Source organism: Oratosquilla oratoria, chromosome 42 (genome assembly GCF_046742065.1).
Source record: "Oratosquilla oratoria isolate Oo_2021 chromosome 42, ASM4674206v1, whole genome shotgun sequence".
Taxonomy (NCBI): domain Eukaryota; kingdom Metazoa; phylum Arthropoda; class Malacostraca; order Stomatopoda; family Squillidae; genus Oratosquilla; species Oratosquilla oratoria.
The window spans coordinates 40301905-40311597 of NC_134818.1; the positions used below are offsets into that span (position 1 = coordinate 40301905).

General features: G+C 40.4%; 3 protein-coding genes across 3 annotated transcripts; all 3 read left to right on the forward strand.

Moving 5' to 3' along the window:
- The first annotated feature begins 584 nt into the window (after nucleotides 1–584).
- LOC143021636 (uncharacterized) lies at nucleotides 585–1349 on the forward strand. The gene has a single exon (XM_076179243.1). It carries the CDS (start codon nucleotides 585–587, stop codon nucleotides 1347–1349), a length of 765 nt encoding a protein of 254 aa, XP_076035358.1.
- Nucleotides 1350–1423: 74 nt separating this feature from the next.
- Nucleotides 1424–4067, forward strand: LOC143021637 (uncharacterized). The gene is made up of 4 exons (XM_076179244.1): nucleotides 1424–2162; nucleotides 2341–2834; nucleotides 3027–3084; nucleotides 3181–4067. Exons 1-4 carry the CDS (start codon nucleotides 1424–1426, stop codon nucleotides 4065–4067), a joined length of 2178 nt encoding a protein of 725 aa, XP_076035359.1.
- Nucleotides 4068–4212: 145 nt separating this feature from the next.
- On the forward strand, nucleotides 4213–8747 carry LOC143021638 (uncharacterized). Its single transcript, XM_076179245.1, has 3 exons — nucleotides 4213–5624; nucleotides 5710–5853; nucleotides 8513–8747. The coding sequence occupies exons 1-3, from the start codon at nucleotides 4213–4215 to the stop codon at nucleotides 8745–8747; spliced, it is 1791 nt and encodes a 596-aa protein (XP_076035360.1).
- The last annotated feature ends 946 nt before the right edge of the window (nucleotides 8748–9693 follow it).

Sequence of the window (9693 nt, forward strand, 5' to 3'; positions counted from 1 at the left end):
GCAGGGATGACCCGTCATTAATGTACGGGGTGGCTAATGAAAAAAATGGGTGCGTAATAAATGTCTAATTGTATAGCACAATGAGACAAGCGTACGTTCATATTGGAAGTAGAATCAAGATTGACTGACGCCAAGCTTAGGCGGGAAGACTCGATCGAGCAGAACATTTGGTTCTTACAACATATTTGTTAAAGCTACAACTATCGCCCTTAAGTCGCCTTGCTAGGTGGTCTGTCGTCTGCTTCCCGCCATTTCTATATTTACTTGTTTTGAATTGGTTAGATTTGATTAATACTACCATTATCATTATAATGGTCTGCTATATATTTTTGATATGATTATGTTTGTGCATTTATTTGGATCCAGGGAAAGAGGGTAATTATTTACCATCTTTGAAATATCTTGTTTTCGTAAGTAAATAAACAGAAGCAACGCCATATTTTTTGATTTGAATCCCGCTTGACTTTCTGGTAAAAGCCGGCAGATATTATGAAGTTTTTGAACATTACATTTGGTGCCCAGACCCGGGAAACCCTATCTAAGTCCTTTAAGAAAAGGGTTAACCCGTTTTAAGTTGTGACACGATGTCTGCCGTTTTGCAAGAAGCTAAGAAAAAGAGAGCGTCAGCCAAAGGCTGGGTGACGCGAAGCATCAAGGAATTAGAAGATTTATTGAATGATGACGCTACCAGTCTCGAATTATTAGAAGCTACCATTTGCACATTTGACAAGAAGCTTGCAGAACTTGAGAAGCACCAGACGGCAGTGGAGTTGAAATTGAACTCTGACGAAGTAGAGTCAGATATGGATGAAACTGACAAGTTTCAAAGATCTGCCAGGAAGATTAGAGAAAAGGCTGCCAAGCGCCTGAAGGATATGACTGTTGTAAGTGATTCTATCTCCGTTTCTTCTAAGGATAGATCAGAGGTTAGGTTACCTAGTTTAGAGCTCCCTAAATATGCTGGCGAAGCTATAGAGTGGCAACCCTTCTGGGACCGCTTCGAAGCTCTGGTTGACCAGAGTGACTTGCCTGTTATAAGCAAGTTCTCATACCTGCAGTCCCTCCTTCGAGGAGAGGCACTTTCTGTCATTCAAGGTTTGGTGCTTACCGCTGCAAACTATAAGATAGCATGTGATCTACTCAAAGAGAGATTTGGCAGCACTAAAAGAATTGTATTCGCCAATGTGTCGGGTTTAATGAATGCTTCTTTGACGTCTAGAGATAAAGGAGCTAATCAGTGTGACTCCCTATGGAAGTTACGAGACCAACTGTTGCGGCATGTAAGAAGTTTGGAAGCCTTGGGTTCAGCGGTAACCAGTATGGCATGGTGTCGACTCCTATCATCGTAGCTCGCCTACCACAGGACATCCATCTGGAATGGTCGAGGGAAAGTGCTGGACGTAAAGGCGATTTGGATTGGTTAATGAAGTTTCTGCAAACTGAGATCCAGCGTCGTGAACGATCGGAGATTTTTAAGGATTTGTCCATGGAGAAGAGCAACGCACAACAAGATGTCGAAAGAAAAAAAGTTAGTTCGACTTCAGCCTTGCAGACGTTAGCTGAAGAAGGGCCACAGCAGTGTGTGTTTTGTCAGAAGAGACACAAGTCCGAAAAGTGCAATCAAATATTGAGATTGGATATCCTTAGACGTGAAGAGAAAGTGAAATCCCTAGGACTTTGTTTTAAGTGCCTCGTCAAAGGACATATGTCCAAGGACTGTAGAGGAAAAGTGAAGTGTGCGCAGTGCACCGGATATCACAATATTTTGTTTTGTAGAACAAGCAAAAAAATTTATGCCACTAATAATTCACCAAGTAGACAGGGTGTCGCCCACACCCACAGTGAACAAGTTGATAGTACAGTCAATACTAGTAGTGGTACTGTTGAGCATGTTGGCATCTCCCATGATCAGAGAGTTAAAAGGTCCACTGTGTTGCAAACTGCTAAGATCAAGACTCTAACTAATAATGGGAAATCTATTGATGTTATTGTCATGTTTGATTTAGGGGCAGACACTACTTATGTGAGCCACGATATTGTTAGAAGAATCAAAGCTAAGTGGGTTACATCTAAGTACACTTCATACTCAACCTTTGGGAATAAGAAATCACAAAATAGAAAAGAACGAAATGTATATGATGTGAAAGTGATTGACACTCAGGGTAATCCTCACTCAATATTAGCGGTCGAAGTTGAGACCATTTGCCCACCCTCAAGCCGTCAAAGGATTTCCTCTGATGTTTTGCAGTCCCTTTCATATCTACAGTTATTGGGATTGCAGTGACCTCACTTTGGATATACTGATTGGTGTGGATAATTACTGGCGTTTTGTTTCTCCAGAGAACCTTATAAGATGTAAGGATTTAGTGGCCTTTGAGTCTGTGTTTTGTTGGATATTGTCTGGTTCTTGTATGAAAACACAGGAAGAGAATGTATCTCACCAGATGTTGTGTATGAATACTGCTAAACCTGTTAATGAATCTAAGCTCCATGAATTTTGGAGCCTTGAAAGTATTGGAATTTGTGCTGGGAGGGATAAGTCTCCCAAAGACCCAGTGTTAGATAATTTTGAGAATTCAGTTAAGTTTGTTGATGGCAGGTATGAGGTTGCTCTTCCTTGGAAAAGTGATGTTTCTAAGTTGAGTCTGCTTGAAAGTGAGACTGGAGCAAGGAAGAGGTTAGCTACGCTTAACTCTAAGTTTGAAAGGAACCCTAGTTTAAGAATTGAATATGATAAAGTTCTCAAGAGTTATGAGGACAGTAATATCATAGAAAAAGTTCCTCAATCTGAAATGGAAGGTCCCTATCCCATTTACTATATGCCTCATAGACCTGTAATTAAGGAGTGTGTTTCCTAAAAAATTAGGCCTGTGTTTGACGCTTCAGCAGTGGGATCTAATGGTGTTTCTTTAAATGACTGTTTGGAATCTGGACCTTCACTAATCCCAGATCTAGTTGAAATATTACTAAGATTCCGAAGATGAAAAATTGGCTTGACTGTTGACATAACCAAAGCCTTTTTACAGATTAGAGTTCAGCGCTCAGATAAGGATGTTTTTGTGGCAGTGCGGACAATCCATACGTGTAATGAGGTTTGTAAGGGTACCCTTTGGTAACACCAGTAGTCCATTTTTACTGAATGCACTCTTAGACATCATTTGAATTCATATCCTGTTTCAGTGACAGTGCAAGAGCTTCAGGAAAACTTGTATGTGGATGATTGGCTCTCAGGAGCAGATACTGTTGAAGAAGCCAATACAATGTTTTGTGAAGCTCAGAGTATATTATCAGATGCTGGCATGACTTTGTCCAAGTGGAATTCTAACAGTAAGAGTTTAACTCATCAACTTAACCAGTTTTTTGAAGTTGGTGAGACTACAAAATTATTGGGAATGCATTGGAAAGCCTTTAAGGATGTGTTTTCATTCAAGGGACTTAATTTGGATTGTAACTTTGATTTGAATTTCACCAAGAGGAATATATTAAGTTTGATTGCTCGACTGTTTGACCCATTTGGTTTAATAAGTCCTTTCACCATGTATGCAAAAATACTGTTTCAGGAAATTTGGCGTCTAGAACTTGGATGGGATGAAATCCTATCACATGACTTGCAGCTGAAATGTCAGCTGTGGATTGATGGTATTCAAAGTATTAAGACATTTGAAATCCATAGAAATTATTATCCAGATTCATCTTTAAGTTCATTAGTAGGATTAGAGGTACATGCTTTCAGTGATGCATCTGAAAAGGGTTATGGTAGCTGTGTATATCTACGTATACCTAAATCAGATAAGGAGTTTCATGTATCATTTGTTATGGCTAGGACAAAGGTAGCTCCCATCAAACGGGTTACGTTACCCAGACTGGAACTTCTTGGAACCTTGTTGAGTGCTCGTCTCAGTCATTTTGTAAAATCTGCCCTACGTTTGCATGATTGTGTAAGATTAGTTTGCTGGATAGATTCTAAGGTTGCTCTGTCTTGGATAAAAGGTAATGCTAATAGGTGGAAGATGTTTGTTGCTAACAGAGTAACTGAAATTCAGACATTAACATCTCCAAGCAATTAGTTCCATTGCCCTGGTACAGACAACCCCGCTGATTTGATGACCCGAGGTCTTTTGGCTGATCAACTAATTTCAAATAACATGTGGCTTGTGGGTCCCAATTTGTTATCTAGTTCCTCATGTTTCCATGTTGGAGCTAATATTGAGGATGAGACACATTTTGGCTCACACCTGTAAAGAGAGTAAGGGAGAGGGAACAGCCTTGACTGTTAATGAGAAAGCCACATCTGTATTTGATTTTAGTAGATATAGTGAATTTAGCAAAGTTATGAATATTGTTGCCTGGGTTAAGAGGTTCATTATTAATTGCAAACCTGATGGTACAAAGCATTCAGGCCCTCTCACTTATGAGGAGTTGATCAAAACAAAGGACAATATTTTGATCTGTGTTCAGAAAGAAAGTTATGAGAATGAAAGAGATGCTTTGTCTCAAGGGAAACCCCTTCCTAGAAATTGTTCCTTGATAAAATATGACCCCTTTCTAGGTTCTAATGGATTGCTGAGAGTCAAAGGTAGACTTCAGTATTCTGAGTTAAGTTATGACAGCAAGCACCCCATTATAATTCCTAATTGTCATGTGGCCAAACTTATAGTACAATTTCAGCATAACCTTTTGAAATATGCTGGTGTTCACACCCTCATGTCCACCATTAGAAACTCTTACTGGATTATTGGATTAAGACAAGTGGCCAAAAGAGTTTGTAGAGAATGTGTTGCTTGCAAGAGATTTGATTCTAGACCATGTAGTCAGTCAGCCCCTCCTTTGCCAGAATTGAGGGTTAAATCTACCTTCCCCTTTGCCATAACTGGATTAGATTATGCGGGTCCCTTGTTTGCAGTTGATCAACTATCTCAGAAATTGTATTTTTTGCTGTTCACTTGTGCTGTTACAAGATCTGTTCATTTAGAGTTAACAGACTCACTTTCAGTGCCTGATTGTCTTTTAGCACTACGCAGATTTTCTGCCAGGCGTGGACTTCCATCAGTGGTGTATTCAGATAATGCAAAGACCTTTAAAAGTGTTGCCAAAGCTCTTCAGCAATACTTTAGTGTCTTGAGTCCCGAGTGGAAGTTCATTGCTCCCAGATCCCCATGGTGGGGAGGCTGGTGGGAACGACTTGTGAGGTCAGTTAAATCTGCATTGAAGAAATGTCTTGGCACTAGATGCTTGACTAAATGTGAACTTGAAACAACCTTGTTTGAAGTAGAGACTTGTATCAATTCAAGACCTCTGACTTATGTAAGTGATGATTATCATGTAAAGAACCCTTTGACACCCTCACATTTTCTGATTGGTCGAGTAGCTGGATTTCAACCTCATATTTCTGATGAGCATTTAAATGAAATAGAACATGTTCGAGAAAGGCAACTCGACAGATTCTGGAAAATGTGGAGTGATGACTATTTGACGAATTTACCTCCCACAGTGAAGGGATCCAAACCCAGTTGTAACTTGAAGAAGGGTTCTGTTGTATTGTTAAGAGAAGATAATGTACCTAGAATGAGTTGGCCTTTAGGTGTGATTATTGAGTTACTTCCTGGCAGGGACGGTATAGTCAGGTGTGTCAATGTCAAACTGCCAAGGGAATTTTTTGTAGGCCTGTCCAGAAATTGCATGATCTGGAAAGTTGTTTTGAACGAACAGTGTTAATGAAGATATTGATAATCCCTTAGAGTGTTCTATGCCTGATGATGAGGATGTTGCAAGGGATGAGGATGTTGAAAGTTTTGAACTGGTGAAAACCTCTCGAAGTGGACGGGTGGTTAAGCCCCGTGTTCTGCTTGATTTGTAAGACCTGAGTTTGATAATTGAGTCAGCCTTATATCTCATCAAGTACTCTATGCATGGGACTCATTCTTAGTGTTACATTATTTGATTGTGGTTGTCTAGTTTGATAGGAGATTGAATGCTCCTATGGTGGGGAGTATGTTAAAGATACGACTTTCGCCCTTAAGTCGCCTTGCTAGGTGGTCTGTCGTCTGCTTCCCGCCATTTCTATATTTACTTGTTTTGAATTGGTTAGATTTGATTAATACTACCATTATCATTATAATGGTCTGCTATATATTTTTGATATGATTATGTTTGTGCATTTATTTGGATCCAGGGAAAGAGGGTAATTATTTACCATCTTTGAAATATCTTGTTTTCGTAAGTAAATAAACAGAAGCGACGCCATATTTTTTGATTTGAATCCCGCTTGACTTTCTGGTAAAAGCCGGCAGATATTGTGAAGTTTTTGAACATTACAATATTTATAGATACAAATTACAAACAAAATATACAATGATGATAATGCACAGCAACTCCAATACATTTATCTTCCGATCTAATAATATACACACACAATATTCACAAATATATAGTGCTGACACGTATACCTTAACATTGCTCGCCCCCCACCACTCGGTGACCCCAGCGAGCAAACAAGAAATGACCAGGCAAAACAAAAGCAAAACATATATAATACAATCCACACACGCAATAGTGTGATTACTAAGTGTGGAAAAGAATGACATTAGAACACCCTAATATATAAACATAACATACATAATTACATTAAATAAGGACAATCCAATTTAAGAAACATAAGAAATGTACACAAATATAAGGAATACACAAAAGAATTGTACACAAACACAAGAAATACACAAAGGAACTGTACACAAACGCAAGAGATACACAAAGGAACTGTACACAAACAAGAAATACACAAAGGAACTGGCGCCAGTTAAATACGAGAAAAACACAGCAATTGCCGGACGTCCGGGACATGATACTTAATAGCTAAACATTACCAAATGCAATTCAAGACATTACACTTAAGCACTAAACAATAGTTACCCATTATACCTAAGAAAGGGACACAAAATAGTAAGCATCACAAAGAATACAAGACACCGTGAATACATCATAAGCAATACACAAATGCAGTTTAAGCAGACAAAGGACCCCTTGACCGAATATTATAATTATAAGGGGTAGATATACAAGGCATAGTGTGTACAGGGGGCATTGGGGGAAGCCGGGTAAATGCAGGGATAGGTACTTTCGTAGCCTTAAGCCTATTCGCGTGTAACACCTCGCTCAATCTCTGTGAAGGATCAAAGATCCTGAACTTATTAGGATGTAACTGTTCCATCCCCAAAAAGGGACCTGCAAATCTACAATTGAGCTTAGATTGGCGGTCTGGCATGCTTTTATACTCATGGTCCCCAATGCTAATTTTAACAGGTTTAGCCAGTATATGCTAGTTTTTCAGCATCTTGGTATGGGAAACATCTAGTTGATTTCTAACAGAACTATAAATAGAATGCAAAGTGTGACTTTGGAGTTAGCCATAGTCCTAAATATTGTAGAGGGGTCGAGGAGGACTATGAAGCACATCATAAGGAAGCCGTTTTTCCAACCCATAGATAATATAATGAGGCGTCTTGCCATAGAGACATTAATGGTACTTTTAACACAAGCACTGACATGGGGAAGCCAATCCTCCCAAGATTCATGAAGGTTACTAGGAACGTGTCTGATTACGTCTAAAATCTTCCTATTCGTCCTTTCCACAAGACCATTGGATGCAGGATGGTAAGCAGTCAAGAATGTTTGTGTGGTGCCATAACCCTCACAAATGCTCGCTAAAACCTCATTCCTAAATTCCGACCCATTATTACTAAGGAGCATGCACTACTACTGAAACAGACTTGTTACGTAAGGGAGCCAATATTACAAAACGACTAAAGTGGCCCACACACACACGGACATACACAGAACCTTGAGTACTACGAGGCAGTTGTAAAAGGTCTATAACCATATACTGAAAAGGGCGAGAAGGAGTAGGGTACTCTAAGATAGGAGCAGTGGGCGCAGAACCTTTGTTCTGGGCACAAGAGCTACATTGGGCTACATGAGAGGTAATGTCTAGTCGCATTTTTAGCCAGGGTTTTGTCACGACCTGGGTGACCGGCCTGAGGGGCATCATGAGCAAGGGACAGGACAACAGAAACCAGGGAGTCAGGGATCACTAGTTGTGCAACATCGTGCTCAAACATTTCCACATTACAAATAAGAACCTTGTCCTGCAAAGAAAATTGGGACAGGGGAACAGGTATATTTGGTAAAGTTGTATCATCACCAGACTCCAAAGCACAAATAACAGCAGACCAAACAGTGTCCTCACGCTGAGCTTTGGCTAGATCCTTCAGAGAGAAGCTGTTAATTATTGTAACAGCAACAATAGGGATATTACGTGAACGTGAAAATGCATCAGCAACATTGTTTGCACGTCCTGGGATATGCTTAAGGGTTGGGTTAAATTCTTCAATCGTGAGAAAACATCTGGCTAGGTGACCTGTTAAATTCTTGCCTTGGAAAAGCTGAGTGACAGCAGTGTGGTCCGTGTAGACTGTAACAGTATATCCAAAAATTATATCACGAAATTTATTTAAAGCCCACACCACTGCCAAATACTCCAGATGAGTGACAGAGTAACGAAACTCAGGCTTGTTAAGAATGCGACTAGCATATGCAAGAACATGGGGTCTACATCCGTCTACTTGCTACATAAGTACAGCTCTAGTACCTGTACCAGAAGCATCTGTACAAATAGTAAAGGGAAGGCTTGTGGGAATGTCAACACAGGGGTTTCAGTAAGTGCAAGTTTCAAGGAATCAAAACTTTCCTGATGAACATCACGCCATTGGAAGGAAGTATCCCTCTTGAGGAGACGTGTTAGTGGGGAAGAAATTGAAGCAAAATTCCTAGTAAATGCACGATAGTACCCTGCCAGACCAAGGAAGGAACGTACATTCTCAACTGATTTAGGTATAGGGAAGTCCCTAACCACTATGACCTTATCATCAGTAGTGTGAATACCATGTTTGTCAACAACATGACCTAGGGATTGGATGCTAGACTTAAGGAAATAACTCTTGGGCTAACTGAGTTTCAATCCAGCATCAGCAAACCGTTGCAAGACCATGGACAACTTAATGAAGTGGCTCTCCACTTCCTCGAAACTAAGATCAAATTATCCAGGTAGACAAAAAGTCCGTTGCCTATTAGACCATGAAAAATGGAGATAATCAAGCGCTGGCAAGTCAAAGGAGCATTCCGCAACCCCATGGGGCAACGAAGTCATTCATAATGTCCATTGGGAGTAGAGAAGGCCGTGACCTTACGAGACCTCTCCTCCAGCGGTATCTGCCAAAAACCCGCTTTCAAGTCTAAGATGGTGATCACCGTATTACCATGGTGACCTCCCGTTAACTCGCCTGTAATCAATAACTGGACGAAAAGGTCCATCCTTCTTAGGCACCAGAAGGAGGGGTGAGTTCCACTCCGAGTGAGATTCTTGTACAACGCCTTCACGTAACATGTCGTCAACCAATGACTGTGCAACAAGCCGACGAGAGTGAGGCAACCCATAAGAGGGAACATAGACAGGACGAACACCTGGTTGAAGATTAATTCTATGAACCACTAACAGTTCAATGAGATGAGGCGTCTCATTAGGAAAACCAGTCTCACCTACAAACGTTGCAAATTTGGAGGCCAAGTGAGCCGTGTCACTCACTTGTCGAGACTGTAGCACAGAAGCTGCAATGATAGGAGGTGAATCCTGAAAAGTAT